Source organism: Haliotis rufescens, unplaced genomic scaffold (genome assembly GCF_023055435.1).
Source record: "Haliotis rufescens isolate VD_foot unplaced genomic scaffold, xgHalRufe1.0.p SCAF_5, whole genome shotgun sequence".
NCBI classification, from domain to species: domain Eukaryota; kingdom Metazoa; phylum Mollusca; class Gastropoda; order Lepetellida; family Haliotidae; genus Haliotis; species Haliotis rufescens.
In genome coordinates this window covers 27,776,326-27,793,758 of record NW_025964223.1, presented here as the reverse complement: position 1 = coordinate 27,793,758, position 17,433 = coordinate 27,776,326, and the positions used below count along the sequence as shown (strand labels likewise).

Genomic DNA, 17,433 nt, shown 5'->3' with positions numbered 1-17,433 from the left:
TTTTATTAATGTTATTATGACAATTTTCTCCCAAAGGAACAAGGGGACTACACTTTTTAAAAATCATTTTAAAATAACTTTAATCTAAAGTAGTTACATTTGCAATTCTTTCCATTTCTACATAGGATTTGTCTGCAACAATTTTAGTAATTAGCCTGTGCTGAATGCTAGACCCTGGTGTATGACCAACAGTCCCCAGTGCTGAATTGTAGACAAGGTTTTTTAGGACTCTTTGTCTTTTGTCTATCATCCAATCACCTGAACGTTTGAGGTATTTCAATGGTCATAACTAGATGAAATACAGTGCCCACAAAAATGTACATACTCTCCCAACACACAGCACATACTCCATCAACACTTATTTACATGTAAAAATGGCTGTAACATGAGCAGAGTTTGAACTCAAGTCAGAATGTAGCTCACATTTTCCTTTCAAAATTCAAATCTAATTTTACATGGCTGCTATGTACAATGGTAATTTTTAAAGTGACCTTATGCAATACTCGGGTGCAGTATCATTCTAACAGTTTGTTGTGTGTTTTGATTTTACAACTTCTTGAACATCCATACTTGTTACTATAGTGGCCATGACAAACATGGGTTGGCCCTTCACTATACATGTACCACACATTCATCAGTTTCAGCTGAAGTGTAATATAGTAAGACCCGGGACAGAATAGGTCCGCAGCAACCCATGCTTGCCACAAGAGGCGACTATGCTTGTCGTAAGAGGCGACTAACGGGATCAGGTGGTCAGGCTCGCTGATGCATGTCATAGATCCCAATTGCATGGATCGCTGCTCATGAGATTAATCACTGGATTGTCTGGTCCAGACTTGATTATTTACAGACCACCATCATATAGCTGGAATATTGCTGTGTGCGGTGTTAAACAACAAACCAACCAACCAAATCAATATGAGTACCATATTCTTTTTCTGAACTTAATAATTTAATAATGCATTTATTCAAGAAAGCTATGGATGCACACACAACAGAACCTTGTGGCTCTATGTTATTGACTATTCTGCCTAGATTTCGTCTACTTCGAAGAGCATATATAACAAAACAGACCATACCAAGACTGATGATTGAAACCATTTATTACTGATGAAATGACAAAGAAACTTTTATGAATGTTCAATCAACAGCTTCATCGATGAAGGATTTTCTCAATCTCACTGTGAATATTTGACAGTCCAGAGTCATCACTCACTCCTGTTGTGAGATAATGGTGTATTGATATGGAACACCACTCTGCAATAATATATACAGTAACGAAACAAGAACATAGTACAGGGACATCATGATCACGTGACTTGCTGGACAACTACTGGTCACACACTCTTCATACACTACACAGCATTGGCCCACAATACTACATTGGTAATAATCTCCATCGGAAATTTTCTACATTTAAATATAAATGTATGGTACCTGTCTGGAACTGAGTGGTGAAAAGCATGCGTACTGTAACCATGGTAACCTTTCCTTGTCTTTATAAAAAAAACATGGCCATACCAAAGAGTTTTATCAACACTCATGAAACAAACATCAATAATTTGAGTTCCCTCACAGCATGTTCATAGTGTGTTTAAGACCTTTAGCTGACTTATTAACGTGGATTGGTCAACATGGTCAAATTTAAACGTAATTAATTTTTCAGTTATATTTGTCATCCAGTTGATTGGGATAAAAGAGGGCAGGAATTTTCATGTTTATATCTCAGTGTAAAACATACGATGCATTTGATATTGAAACTTAGTTTGCATCATTATAGCAGTTGTACCTTTTTTTTCCAAGCATTTAACATGATTTAAGACAATGTAAGATAGAGCAGTTGGAAAATATAATTGATAATTTTTTCTGAACATGGTTTTCAGCTGTGGTTGGTTAATTGCTTTGTGTGACTTCGATATTTCAGTGTCTGATCAAAGTCATGAATAACAAAACGGACAACAAATATATTGTAACAAATCTCCAAAATATCAAAACCACGAAGTTAGACTGCATAAAATATCCATTATCACTGGTTCTACATAAACCAAAATGTATCACAAACATTGTCATATCTACCGTATTTAATGTGAGTCTTATTCAGAAAATGAAGACGACATAAACATGTTAAAGGAATGGTATGCATTTGAGGGGGTGACCACTGAAACAACACGTTCAATACAAATGCTGGTGAACAGCTGGTTTTTCCGTCACAACACAAAGACAGTTTTCATACAAAAATTGGTGTAAAATGGAAATGTGTTGTTGATCTGTATGTACACGAAACAAGGAGTTGTTGATCACATTTGAGATGGTTGAGTTATCAGCAGTGTTTATCATGTAAATTTGCACTTGGAGAAGTCCATTTCAGGATGTTGTGTCATGAACCTGCAACATGAGACAACAATGCATGTAATTATTGTGTACAAGGATGATCGTCAACATGGAGAGAAACTCGTACCAATTGGCAGTCCTGGCAAATTTGACCTATACTGGTCAGCAGACTGGAACATAGCATCCCGTCATCATCACTCATCAAATCTAGTGAAAATCTGCCTTCATTGGGTATATAGAGGCACACCAAGTTACAGCCATAACCATAACCATAACCAGTCAATCTACGACTAAATAGTACTTTAGTTATTTTTCGTGTTTCTTGTATGTGAAGATAAAGCACATAACATATCAAAAGTTCAGCAATATCTAAATAGGGGAAAGTTTTCTATGGCAGGATTTTTGCCCTCTTTTCATGTTTCGTTATCACTAGCATTTCCCTAGAGTTATTTTTTTCAACATAATGTACAATGTTATGATATTGATGGAAAGCTGAGACCTTCATGCTGCATGATTGATTCAAAATACTTTTAATAAAAGTCCCCAGTTTAAAATTAGTACTGGAAATCTCAAGAAAGCTGCCTTCTTATTGGCTAATGTTGACTTCTCCTGTCATTCATGTCATTGGTTGGTCAAAGTTCACGAAAGGTCTTCCTGACCTGCAATGGGATGTCCTTAGCAGTTGTGAGAGTGAGTGAGTATGATTTTACGCCGCTTAGCGGTTGTGAGAACTAAGATCTGATGTTAATGAGAGTGAGGTAATCCAGACATGTGATCAATCCTGTTTTGTTTATTTGAAGGAATAATGGTATGTTTTACTTCTCCTGCATTACTCCTTAATTTGTGATCACAAGAACCACGGGAATGGATCCAGGGGTTAGTGTAGGTTTACTGACATGCGAGCCCTGGCGATATAGAGGATGCTAACTGGATTCTAATATACTACCGAAACATGAGATCGTTGACATGCCAGATTTGCAGTCCCCGCGACTTACTTGTTGAGGATATCCTGTTTCTTCTGCTCATCTGATGTGGGTAACCCCATCTCTTTCTGTCTCTGATCAAACATCATCTTCTCCACCATCGCCCGCGTCTCTCCATCCAGGTCAGACAGCTGCAACAGTCAGGGTTACATGTCTTAACTCAAAAATCATTCCTGGTTTTCTTTCTCTGGACCAAACTGATTGAATATCAGTGTCGACCAGTGTGTATGCCTGACTCAACAGATCCCCACCTCCAGGATAGGGGAAGAACTACTCCCCAGGCAACAGAGTTTGTCGTAAGAGTCGACAATGGAATGGGTGCTCTGGACTCGGGGACGAGGTAAATTGCATTCTTCGATAGTTGCTCATGTTTACTGTTCTAACTGGTCAAGACTTGATAATGAACAGGTCTCCGGAATACTGCTGACTTGTATGTAACAGATAATCTCACCTGATTGTCTGTTGATATTAATATTTATTACTGCTGCTCGATAAATCGAGATGTGGATAATATAGTTGTTTGTTTTTATATTCAATTAGGTATTTCCGCTATCAAAAGTGTGCAGTGAGGCTGTCTCATTGTTGGTAGTCATTTTGGAGACATACATGCAAAGTTTAATAATGTGAGCAAAGACAACTCACATTTTTCACATTTAATTCACAGTCATGTTAATTTCAAGTTTCACAGTATTAACATCATCTACGCAATTGTGTTACGATGACCACCCAATCCTGTTAGTCACTTCCTATGACAAGCAAGGGTGGCAAGGGAGTTAACTGGCTAAAAAAGTCCAGTTTCCACCCTTGCCAAACTAGGCTGGTATTATGGAGCTACAACTTGGCTGGGCTAACAAGTCTGTGCATAGTCAAATCAAAATCGCATACTGAAATCAACATCCGGTTCGTAAACAGTATGGACTTCAATGTGCAAAACAAAAATCTTTTCATGTATTTAATCAAGGTGCTTACATGATTTTATGCACCCCGCGAGGTAAGACCCGTTCTATTACAAGATAGATCTTGATCATCGATCATATCGTCTTGACTGGGTGACGCCATTTTGTTTAAAGCAAATGCAAGTGATATGCTAGGTGGAATCTGATTGGTCAATAGGAGGGATATAGAAGGGGCATAACTCACAATAGCCACTGGTGGAAATTTTTACAAACCTGTAGAGGTTATGAATTCTCTGATGAAATCCTCCTTGGGGCACTTATTGCATTTTCCTGGCTCAAGAAAATCTACATGACATAGTTGTAACCATTTTCCTTAATAAAAATGTTACCACACAAAAACTTCGTTTTTGTATGATATACGACCACCCTTACGGTGCCTCACCCTCCACGGCGCGTCACGCCAAGGGAAGCAACCCTCACCCAAATCACTTTCCATATGTCTAATGCTGACGGAATGAGGGGAGGTGGGTGGCCGTGCCCCAAGGAGGATTTCATCAGAGAATTCATAACCTCTACAGGTTTGTAAAATTCTCTTTCAGATTAAATCCTCCTTGGGGCACTTATTGCATCCAGACAGACTCCTAAAGATAATCTAGGAAGTGGCATCCGTCAGCAACAAGCGTAATAAATACATCGTATTTTGAATATTCAGTGAATAGACTAAGAGTTCAATAAAATGGAACCAACCTTGATCGTGAGGCACCACCGTCGAGAGGCGGGGGCTGGAGACAGGCGTGGTCGACCATATACTATGATATAAGCCTTCGTGGCTGATCATATTTTGAGAACTCAAAACACACACCCCCCCCACACTTTTTTTAGCGAGTGATATAGGGGCGTAGAACACGAGAGACGTATAACCGCGCTGAGCTAGGCCAGAGAGTCTCCAAGGATCTGAGGAGTGCCGTGCAATACGAGTATTATCGATTAGTATGGACGGATAATTAATCGACCGTAGAGGATATAATCCGGACCGTTACTGAGCAGTTGTATAACTGGTCCGGGCGAACTAAAATCTCGAAGGCTCAATCGGCTAGAGATTAGAACTTTGCCCAGTTCGGAGAACTGACTGACCAAACCGAGCACGCTCGCTTGAGTGCTTGTCGAGTTGGTAGTGTTTTATGAACATGCTCGGCTGGCTCCAAATAGCCGCGGAGCAGATCTCCTCAATGGGCAGAGCCGCAGCAAACGCTTGTGACGTAGCTACCGCTCTAACCGAATGAGCCTACAACCTGGTAGGGGGGTCCCTGCCTTGAAGTGTGTACGACGTACAGATAGAAGAGACTATCCACCTGGAGATAGTTTGTTTGCTCGCAGGTGAGCCAGCCTTCCTACCGCCATAACAGCAAAATAATTGGTTATCCTTACGGATACCCTTAGTTCTGCTGATATAGGACTTGAGGGTCCTGCGGACATCCAAGACATGAGCATGTCTTGCAGTGGTCCCCGACGAGGAAGGCTGTGAAAGAGCAGGTAGCTCAATAGGAGCCGTCACGTGGAAGGCGTGTGCGACCTTAGGACGGTAAGAATTCGGCAACCAAATACTGACCCTGTCCCGGTGAAAGACAGTTAGTTCGGGATCGGCTGACATTGCGTGAATGTCGCCTACCCGTCTGCCGGACATTACCGCCACAAGGAACGCCGTCTTCCAGCTCAACAGCTGAAGAGAGAGAGACGACAGATCCCGAAAGGAAGGACCGGACAGCCAATCAAGAACGATTGACAAGTCCCAATGGGGACTGATCCGCCAGACAGGCGGTCGGATCCTGTCCACACCTGCTAAAAAACGCTGTACTAATGGGTGCGGACCCAGAAGTGCCCCGTCGACAGGGACGTGAAAAGCTGCAATAGCTGTAGAGTACCCCGGACTGTTGATGCGGCCAGGCCGTCATCTAGTCGTGACTGGAGGAACTCAAGCACTGCTACGAGATCTGCAGAAAAGGGATCTGCAATCCCTCTATCGACACACCAGCGCGCATAGCAGGCCCATCTATCCTCGTACTGAACGTTCGTCGAATCCCTCCGCGAAGCCAGTATTGTGTCTGCAACTCGTGCAGGAATACCGCTCTTCTGGAGGCGATTCCTGACAGTAGCCAAGCCACCCACTGAATCCTGGGATTCGGGTGGAGGGCCTCGTTCTGGGATAGAAGGTCCGGTCGTAAAGGTAATAGAACAGGAGGCTGAGCCAGAAACCTGAGTATTACTGGAAACCAGCTCTGCGCCGACCAAAGAGGTGCCAGGAGCACAAGTAGTCGCGCAGGCTGAGTGGCTAGCTGAGATAGGACCTTGGGGATCAGAGGTACTGGGGGGAATGCCCATAGTATTCTGTCCGTCCAATCTAGCTGGAAGGCGTCCGCTGCCAACGACCTCGGGTCGGGGACTCGGGAACAGAACGTTGGTGTCTGGAACGACCCGTATAATTGGGAGATAATCCCGAATATCCCCGGGTCGAGCCTCCACTCGTGAGGAGCGAGGATCCGGCGAGACAGAGCGTCCGCACGGACGTTGTCCACCCCCGGGAGATAAACAGGTATCACCCTGATATCATGTGAGTCGCACCATAGGAGGAACTGTCACGCCTCTTGGAGAAGCGACAGTGACACCGTTCTGCCCTGCTTCCGGATGTAAGTCATCGCCGTTTGGTTGTCCATCTCTAGACGAACCACTTGGCCACGAAGCAGATCCAGGAAGCGTTGGAACACCAACCTGACCACTCTCAGTTCTAGCATATTGATATGCAGTTTGATCTCCTGCTGGGACCATAGTCCCGAGGCTGTGTGATCGTTCAGAACGCCTCCCCAGCCGGAGAGTGACGCGTCTGTTTGAACTGTGAGAGACGGAATGGGAGTGTCGAGGGGGAGCCCCCGGGACAGATTCCCGACCTCGGTCCACCACTGAAGGTGTGTAATGAGCCACTGCGGGGTCTCGAGAACAGTTTCGAGATCTTCCGAGTTCACCCAAAGTTGGAGTAGTGCTTGTTGAACGGGTCTCATTCTCAAGCGCGCCCGCCAAACAACATCCACTGTCGCCGCCATGTTGCCCAGTAAAATTGGAGCCATGTACGAGCAGTGTGTCTCATGGCCAGAAGAAACTGGGAAGTAACCCTTCTGACCTTGAGTATGCGGTCTTGTGATAGAGATACAAGTCCGCTCACTGTGTTGAAGTTCGCCCCTAAGAAGACAAGATTCTGAGTAGGGCTCAGCTCTGACTTCTTGAGATTGACTATCCACCCTAGTGTGATCAGAATGTCTATCACAGCTTGTGTAGCTATCTGACTGAGGGATTGCGATAGAGCTCTTAGTAACCAGTCGTCGAGGTATGGGTGACAGAACCGACCCTTCGACCTGGCTACTTGGGCAGTAATCAACATCATCTTGGTGAACACCCTCGGGGCCGTGGCGATCCCGAATGGTAGAACCCTGAACTGATAACACCTCCCGTCGAAAGAAAACCTGAGGTATTTCTTGAACTCGGGGTGTATGGGTACGTGGAGATATGCGTCTTTTAGGTCTATTGACGTTAGCCATTCTCCTGTCTCGACCGCTGAGATCACTGAGCGCAGTGTCTCCATCCGGAAGAACGGTACCTCTATAAGATTGTTCAACCTTCTCAGATTGAGAATAGGTCTGAACCCTCCGTCTTTTTTGGTGACTAGGAAATACGTCGAGTAGAATCCCTCGCTTTCCTGTCCCACGGGAACCGGTTTGATCGCCGCCTTCATAAGAAGTGCGTCGATCTCGGCACGGAGAAATTCCGCCTTCTCTCGGGTAGCAGGCACCGGAGTGTGCTTTATCCCGGAGAAGGTGGGCGTATGATGTTTCCACCGAGGCAAGTGGCCATCCCTTAGAGTGGACAGTGTCCAGGGATTTGAGGTGACTTTCTCCCATTCCCTTAGGAATAGAGTCAGTCGGCCGCCTACAGGGACATCCGGTTTTAGGCAGTGGACCCCTACTGTCTGCAGTTCGATAACATGCGACCGTGGGTCCGCCCAGGGCACTTCAGGGCGCTAATGGGTTCCCGGCCCCGCGAAAAGGCTGCTGGCCTCGACCAGCTGCCTTGCCCCGGCCCCTGCCTCGCTTGCTCTTCCCGTACCCTTACCTGAAGGAAGCGGCTGCTTCCAAGCAGGTGCTGACTTCTGAGCCGGCGCATCAGCGTGGGAGAAGTCAAGCGGAGAGGCCCGCTTACGCGGTTTGACGCTAGGTATCTCCAACAAGGCCTTAGAGTCCTTGATAGAAGCATACATTTGAGCGGCCTCTCTGACCACCTGCTGAGCCCCAGGGAAGAGGGTAGAACCCATCTTATAAGGCAAAGCTAGGAGATCCTGGCGTGTGGACGTCGAGTACTTAGATACTGACATCCACAGCCTGCGCATGCCCATGACTGCGCACATCATCTGCGAGGCACAGCTACGAATAGCGTCCCTCGCGAGGGGACTATGGACCTCTGTCAGTTGCACCGCCAACTCCGACAAGTCGGCCGTCCCCTCTCCCACTAGCTCCCTCTGTACAGCGGACAGATACGCGGAGTGTACGGATATGCAAAGCTGTTGGCATGCATTACGGTATTGCTCCTCAAAGCAAACGTAAGCAGCCTTCAACTCCGCGCCGCACATGGGAAAGGGGGGCAACCGCCGGCCCTGCTTGGCCTTAGCCAAGGCGGGGGTCGAAGACCCCCCCAGGGTGACAGAAGTCCAGACGCACTCGTCGACCACTGGCACCTCAAAATCACCGTCCTCCGCTAACGGGTACCGCTTATTAAGTTCGGGTAGGTCGAACTTCCTGCGGGCACCCGAGAGCAGAGGGTCCATGACCTCGTGTGTCAGGGAGGACAAGATACGGAGCCGCACCTGGGGCGCCTTGCTAGGAGCAAAGGCGTCCCCCGGAAGGCGGAACTCAGTCGGATCCGACTCGGGCATAGGCGCAGCCACCTGAGGCAGTACCTGGACAATCTTGTCCAGTACGTGCCTCAACGAGGATGCGATGGAAAAAATTCCCGAAGCCTCCGAGTCATCCCCTCCCTCCTCCATCCACTCCTCATCTCTCGATTCCGAGCCGACCGTAATCGACTAGTCCTCAAGAGAGTAAGCGGACGAGGTAGGAAAAGGATGCCCGAAGGCCTGGGCCTTTGCATCCCCGGGCTGCCCCCGGCCCGAAGCCGAGTCCCGGTCCCGAGGTGCAGGGGGTTCAAGAGAACCGACCCTTCGACCTGGCTACTTGGGCAGTAATCAACATCATCTTGGTGAACACCCTCGGGGCCGTGGCGATCCCGAATGGTAGAACCCTGAACTGATAACACCTCCCGTCGAAAGAAAACCTGAGGTATTTCTTGAACTCGGGGTGTATGGGTACGTGGAGATATGCGTCTTTTAGGTCTATTGACGTTAGCCATTCTCCTGTCTCGACCGCTGAGATCACTGAGCGCAGTGTCTCCATCCGGAAGAACGGTACCTCTATAAGATTGTTCAACCTTCTCAGATTGAGAATAGGTCTGAACCCTCCGTCTTTTTTGGTGACTAGGAAATACGTCGAGTAGAATCCCTCGCTTTCCTGTCCCACGGGAACCGGTTCGATCGCCGCCTTCATAAGAAGTGCGTCGACCTCGGCACGGAGAAATTCCGCCTTCTCTCGGGTAGCAGGCACCGGAGTGTGCTTTATCCCGGAGAAGGTGGGCGTATGATGTTTCCACCGAGGCAAGTGGCCATCCCTTAGAGTGGACAGTGTCCAGGGATTTGAGGTGACTTTCTCCCATTCCCTTAGGAATAGAGTCAGTCGGCCGCCTACAGGGACATCCGGTTTTAGGCAGTGGACCCCTACTGTCTGCAGTTCGATAACATGCGACCGTGGGTCCGCCCAGGGCACTTCAGGGCGCTAATGGGTTCCCGGCCCCGCGAAAAGGCTGCTGGCCTCGACCAGCTGCCTTGCCCCGGCCCCTGCCTCGCTTGCTCTTCCCGTACCCTTACCTGAAGGAAGCGGCTGCTTCCAAGCAGGTGCTGACTTCTGAGCCGGCGCATCAGCGTGGGAGAAGTCAAGCGGAGAGGCCCGCTTACGCGGTTTGACGCTAGGTATCTCCAACAAGGCCTTAGAGTCCTTGATAGAAGCATACATTTGAGCGGCCTCTCTGACCACCTGCTGAGCCCCAGGGAAGAGGGTAGAACCCATCTTATAAGGCAAAGCTAGGAGATCCTGGCGTGTGGACGTTGAGTACTTAGATACTGACATCCACAGCCTGCGCATGCCCATGACTGCGCACATCATCTGCGAGGCACAGCTACGAATAGCGTCCCTCGCGAGGGGACTATGGACCTCTGTCAGTTGCACCGCCAACTCTGACAAGTCGGCCGTCCCCTCTCCCACTAGCTCCCTCTGTACAGCGGACAGATACGCGGAATGTACGGATATGCAAAGCTGTTGGCATGCATTACGGTATTGCTCCTCAAAGCAAACGTAAGCAGCCTTCAACTCCGCGCCGCACATGGGAAAGGGGGGCAACCGCCGGCCCTGCTTGGCCTTAGCCAAGGCGGGGGTCGAAGACCCCCCCAGGGTGACAGAAGTCCAGACGCACTCGTCGACCACTGGCACCTCAAAATCACCGTCCTCCGCTAACGGGTACCGCTTATTAAGTTCGGGTAGGTCGAACTTCCTGCGGGCACCCGAGAGCAGAGGGTCCATGACCTCGTGTGTCAGGGAGGACAAGATACGGAGCCGCACCTGGGGCGACTTGCTAGGAGCAAAGGCGTCCCCCGGAAGGCGGAACTCAGTCGGATCCGACTCGGGCATAGGCGCAGCCACCTGAGGCAGTACCTGGACAATCTTGTCCAGTACGTGCCTCAACGAGGATGCGATGGAAAAAATTCCCGAAGCCTCCGAGTCATCCCCTCCCTCCTCCATCCACTCCTCATCTCTCGATTCCGAGCCGACCGTAATCGACTAGTCCTCAAGAGAGTAAGCAGACGAGGTAGGAAAAGGATGCCCGAAGGCCTGGGCCTTTGCATCCCCGGGCTGCCCCCGGCCCGAAGCCGAGTCCCGGTCCCGAGGTGCAGGGGGTTCAAGAGAACCCACCTGGCTCTGGGCCATAATTCCGCTAGCGGGAGCCTCGGCCTCGGAGAAGGCGTCTGACTCCGCTAGGGAGAAAGGTGCGGAGGTAGTGAACGAGCCAGCGCTCGCCACCCCTCCGCTGGGGAGCGACCTCGAGCCGGAGCCGGAGCCGAAGCCCGGTCTCGGGTCGTCCCCGAGGTCAAGTGGCCTGCCTCGGCCGACGCCGGACATTCCGCAAGACCTCGAAACCGCGCCCGGCGCCGACGACGGGGGAGGCCCAGCCCGCATCTCCTCTCGGAGCTGGGACTTGACCTCCTCCATCATCGACGGGGGGGAAATGGCCTTCTTAGAGTGAATATCCACCCCCGCCTCGAGTAGACTTTTCTAGTGTATCAGGTCGGCATGTCGCCTTTTCATTGTTTTGGGCGTGAAAGCCATGCATGTGGAGCATGTCTGATCATCATGCCCGTTCTCAACCAAGCACTTTAGGCAACACGTATGTTGGTCTTGGGGCGGAATATTTAGCCCGCATCCCGTACAAAGTTTGAAGGTCTGTAAAAAAAAGACCGTAAATTTTGAGTTGGGTTGGGCGGGAAAAGTGTATCAGTGCGATTAAAGATCGGCAAGATACGTGCTTTTAATAAATTGTGAAAACAGAAGCAAAGGCGTAATGTGTAACGCGATTGTAGCGCGATACTAATAGCCATTGTTCGTTGTATAATTTTTTTAAATACACCAAGTGGGCGTGTTACGCACTAAGGTGTAAAAACCCTTTTAAAAAAGGTATGTGTAGTTATAATCTAGTACAGCACCTTGGGTTTTGTAAAGGAAAAAATGTGCAGGTGTAATCTGGATGATTAACCAAACCCCAAGCCATTTTGTTGGCTTTGGGTTTACATGTGTCAGACAGTGGAACCGCACAATGGACGCCATTACGGACATTTGAATTCACATGCGCCGTACACATGGCGTTTCTTCTAAGAGAATTACATCGTTATAATTTTACAATGTGAGGTATTACGCCTTTGCAAGGTAATAAATGTACCATACATACAGTTTGGTCAGCCATGCTGTCTCAGGTCACGATCTTTCGTACTTAGAAACTTTTCTCAGAGTTGCCACACGTCTTGTCAGAATGAATGACATAAAGGAAAGTGATTTGGGTGAGGGTTGCTTCCCTTGGCGTGACGCGCCGTGGAGGGTAAGGCACCGTAAGGGTGGTCGTATATCATACAAAAACGAAGTTTTTGTGTGGTAACATTTTTATTAAGGAAAATGGTTACAACTATGTCATGTAGATTTTCTTGAGCCAGGAAAATGCAATAAGTGCCCCAAGGAGGATTTAATCTGAAAGAGAATCCAGCCTAATTCGGCATGGGTGGAAACTGGACTTTTATAGTCAGTTAACTCCCTTGCCCTGGGAAGTAACCTTTTACCATGCCTACGCCAAGCATGGGTTTGCTGAGGATCAGTTCTTACCCCGATCTTCACAGATCGGTTGGAACAGGTAACACAATCAGCCTGTTCAAGCAACAAGCAGTGACCTGGTTCTATATAAACTTAAACAACAAACATGGTCTCTCACCTTCGAATTCTCTGGTTGCACTTTCTTTGTGTTTATTTCTGGGTCTGTTGTGACAATTCGACTCCACCATTCCATCTTGTTAATCTGCAGACAAATGACAAAAACTCATCTGAGACACAGAGTAACAACTGCCACAACATGACAACATTCAGTATCTGAGCACTACGGCAAATGATAGTAGAAAATTTATGATTGTCGGTTTGTGACCGTGTCTCAGTCATAGATTTAGTGATCCGACTCATTCATTTTCTTGTGATTTAATGGCACTCTCATACCATGTATTAACTTGATGTATGTTATCTCGTATATGTTTGCTACCTTATTCATGTATTGAAAATGTTTTTGTAACTATGATTTTCACACATTAGGGGAATTTTGTAGAATTTTCCTATTCGGAATATTCTATAAGTAATACGTTACCACTGTTATACCGAGGCTGTTGTCTCCCACAACTGCTGCTATAGCGAAATTTACCACAGAGATCTCAATTACCTCATGCAGCATGTGTGTAGCCACCTAGCTGCCATGCGACACCCTTCACTCTTGTCTCTTGCGAGAGCAAGTGCTCAGGGGACGGACGGACGGGCGGGCAGCAGCCCAGTGGTAACGTATTACTTATAGAATATTCCGAATAGGAAAATTCTACAAATTACTTTAAGTAATACGTTACCACTGTTAAACTGAGGCTGACTACCACAGTAGGCGGCGGGGAGCACCTACAACCCGAATCCTCACTGCTAGCGTTCCTTCCGACCAGCGGAAGTAAACACCAAGGCGGAAGCACTCGATGTGCATGCACCTAGCTAGGCGTTACCCTATAGGAATACCAAAGCACTGTCAAGCGCATACCGTAAGGCTCAATCGTCATTGCCAAAACGATTGGTGACTCCAAACGGCCCCACTGGATAGGTATTTCATCACCGCAGCGGATGAGAACACTGTATCTGCGTGAGCTAAATCTTAGATCAGGTTAAACAGTCGAAAAGAGGGAAATTAATTTCATTCGGACCGTATATCCCAGAGCAAGCCTACTGAAAGTATGCATTAGGCGCGTGACCCAATTCCAGTATTTGTAAGCATGCATCACAAGGTTGGGATACACGACAGACAATTAAATACATAATTGTCAAAATACAAATAAGGACAAAGCACACAAAAAGCCGCCCTCACCTGTGGTGTGAGTGCGCTGGTTTGCGGGACCCCAACTCCTGTACCCACGGCAGTGGGAACATTGGAGTCGACCCAGATTGACCACCGTGCAAGGTCTGACGCCTGAGGAGTTCGGAATTGCGCTGGGCACACCCCTTAGGTGACCGCTTGCGCCGCGATCAGCGGCCCAAGACGGTGCACACCCCCCACGTCGTCATCAGCGACCTGTTTGAGGAAATGATTGGCAAATACCGAGTCATAACGCCAGTAACAACCTTGTAATATTCTGCGAACAGAGATATTCGAGTGTAGGGCAAATGTTGCCGCTAGCGCCCTGATCTCGTGCGGGTTTGACCCCGCTACCGGTAACCCCCGAGACCGGTACGCCAGATTGACGACAGAACAAAGCCATAACACAATCGAGTTGCGAGTTATGTCAGCAGTGCGATTAGGGTTACCCGATATGAACAGACGGTCACGCCCTTGTCTGTGTTCATTCAAAGCCTTAAGATAATACTTAAGGGCCCTAACCGGACACAGCGACCTGTCCTCAGTATCAGTAAGATGTAAGATTTCCTTGAGTGATCTTACAGTGAATTCTCTCTCCGTTTGGCCCATGTCAAAGGAGAGGAGAAATGCTGTTTACCAAGTCACATGCCGGAACGAAGCACTACTCAAGGGCTCATACGGAGCTTCCGTAAGTGATTTAAACACTAAGGAAACATCCCAGGCCGGTGCCCGAAGGCGGCCTTTCTGAAGATCTTGCTGTTTGAAACCCTTGATAATACCCCGAATCACCAGCTCTTATGAGAGACTGGTACCCATAGCAACGTCCCCTACTGTAGCAACGGAAGAGACATAGTTGGCAATGGAACCCCCGGAGAGTTTCCGGGTCTCTCGTAAGTAAGACATGAAACGAGCAATATCCTGCACAGATACCTTATCTGGCGAATGAATGTGATGTTTACAACACCACTTCGTGAAAATAACCCAACGTGCATTATACACCTTCTGGGTAGAATCACGATGCATTCAACGTATGCCCGAGACGCCCGACGAGAAAAACCTTTACTCCTCAGACGCTCGGTGACAACATCCACGCGTGCAGATTGAACTGCCCTACGTTTGGATGAAGCTGACGGGTGGATCAGGAGATCCGGTCTCACAGGCAGTGGGAGTGGCGACTGCGTGACCTGGGTCGTGATCGATGGTCCTTGGGTCCGGGACTGGTGATACAAACAAGGAAGTTAGGATCGGCACCCAGGCGCCTATGCAGGGACCCAACAAGAGCAAGTGTGTGCCGAGAGTCCTCGGCAACGTACTCCAGGGAAGCATTTAAACTGAGCAGGCAGTTGTAAATGCGCTGGTCATGGTCCGTGAGTTGATTGTTGAACCCGGTTGCGAACAGGTCGACCATCGGAGGACCCAAACGTTCGCACAGCCACTGAAACACTACTGGGTTGAGCATCCACTCTGTGGGGCTCGGATCCCATGCCTCGATAGAGCGTCGGCCAGTACGTTCCGCACACCTGGGATGTGACGGGCGCGTACCTGGCACGGGACACTGTCCACCAGAGCGTAAAACTCGAACGTGAGATCGAGTAGCGAGTGACTGTGGGTTCCCCCCAGTTTGTTCACATAGGACACTACTGTCGTGTTGTCGGTCGCCAGCATGAGCCAGGTGTCGACGAGACGATGCTTCCAGTGATTGACTGCGTTTATCACTGCCTTGAACTCGAGACAATTGATGTGAAGACCTAGTTCGTCTACGCACCACAGCCCCGAGCTCACCTCCCCCTCTAGATGGGCGCCCCAGCCCACTAGAGAGGCGTCTGTATACAGGTTCAACGTGGCCCGGTAGGGCCGCATAGAGACTCCTGATAAGACATTGTCAGGGACCGTCCACCACTCCAGATGCGGGCAGAGCCGATCTACGAGGGCTACGGTCGCACTGTTCTCCTCCTGTGCTAACAACTGGATTGGAAACCGTTGCAGCGGGCGGAGTTGGAGACGACCCCGATCGGTGCAGTCCAGGGCGGACACAGGTAGCCCTAACAGCTGTTCCCAAAAGTGAACAGTCTGTGGCACCGCTAAGACTTTGGCAATCATCGCCTGAATCTTGTGCCACCGATCTGGGGGGACAAAGAGGCGATGGGTCACCGTGTCAGTCGACAGTCGGTTAACTCGCTCTTGGGGAGATTGACAATCCACCCCAATTGCTCCAAGAGCCAAAGTGCAAAATCGAGCTAACGAGACAGCATGTCCGTCATTTAATTTGCAACTAGTGAGTCGTCCAGGTACGCGAAGTACCTGACACCCCTCCTGTGGAGGAACCCCACTATGGGGGTGGTGAACCGGGTGAACAGCCAGGGAGCGGACGTATGAATTATTCTGAGTTCGACACTGTCCTACTTGGGAACGAGAAATATCCTGGAGTAAAACCCCGGTGTTATTTCTGGTAGAGCTAACTCCCGTACTGCCCCTTCTCCACCAACCTGCCGATGGCATCGGCGAGGATGGGAAAATCGGTTTCCGAATAGAAACCTGCCGACGGGGCAACGGTGAGCGGCGGATTCGCTTTGAGATCGAGCCGATAGCCGTACCGAATCGTGTTGACCACCCACGGGTCGTCGAACCCTTGTTCCCAATTCTCCCAGTAAGTCTGGCTCCCACTGGGGAATGAGAGGGGGGCCCGGACAGGCTGCGGCAGGCGCAACTGTCCAGGGCCAAGTGACTCGGGTTCGCCTAAGGGCCAACCGAAGTTGGCGCTGTCGGCATACGAACCCCTCCAATGAGAGTCACCTGGAGGGGCCCTTGCCGTCCTTAGATGACTTGGGCTTCCCCCAGTTCCCCGTCTTCCCGCGAAAGCGCAGCTGATTGCCCATACCGGAGCCCTCAGGGCGGGGCTTCTTCCGAGAGGAAGAAGAACCCGACCCCTCAGACCTACCGGCCGCAGCAGCCTGGGGCGCGCTCCGGTTAGGAGCGGCACCCAGGCGCCTATGCAGGGACCCAACAAGAGCAAGTGTGTGCCAAGAGTCCTCAGCAACGTACTCCAGGGAAGCATTTAAACTGAGCAGGCAGTTGTAAATGCGCTGGTCACGGTCCGTGGGAGAACCTTCGACCAGACTGGCCGCTGCAGCCAAGTGAGTGTCTCCGTGAGACATGGCAAGCATGGAGTGCCGAGCGAGGGCGCCAGCTGGTGCAAGGTAGCTTGCGTTACCGTAGCAGCCGGTGGGGCACGGACACCCAAACGCTCAACATGGGCCTCCGCGGTAGGACCAGTCTCGGGAAAGGCAAGGTCATGTACCGGGAATAAACCCTTTCTCCACGACGTCGGAGGCAACGGGAGACCCCGACCGGAGGCCGCCGCGAAGGCGTTCTCCAAGGAAGGCTTG

General features: G+C 49.3%; 1 protein-coding gene across 1 annotated transcript in view; it reads right to left on the bottom strand.

The window, feature by feature from the left end:
• Positions 1 to 1,085: 1,085 nt before the first annotated feature.
• Positions 1,086 to 17,433, bottom strand: part of LOC124110348 (nuclear migration protein nudC-like) — a 38,839-nt gene continuing 22,491 nt past the window's right edge. The window contains exons 8-10 of the mRNA XM_046469649.2: positions 12,890 to 12,973; positions 3,327 to 3,445; positions 1,086 to 2,385 (exon numbers count right to left, since the gene is read on the bottom strand). Of these exons, the coding sequence (XP_046325605.1) occupies positions 2,334 to 2,385; positions 3,327 to 3,445; positions 12,890 to 12,973 (255 nt within the window). The 3' untranslated portion in view covers positions 1,086 to 2,333. The remainder of the gene's footprint in view (positions 2,386 to 3,326; positions 3,446 to 12,889; positions 12,974 to 17,433) is intronic.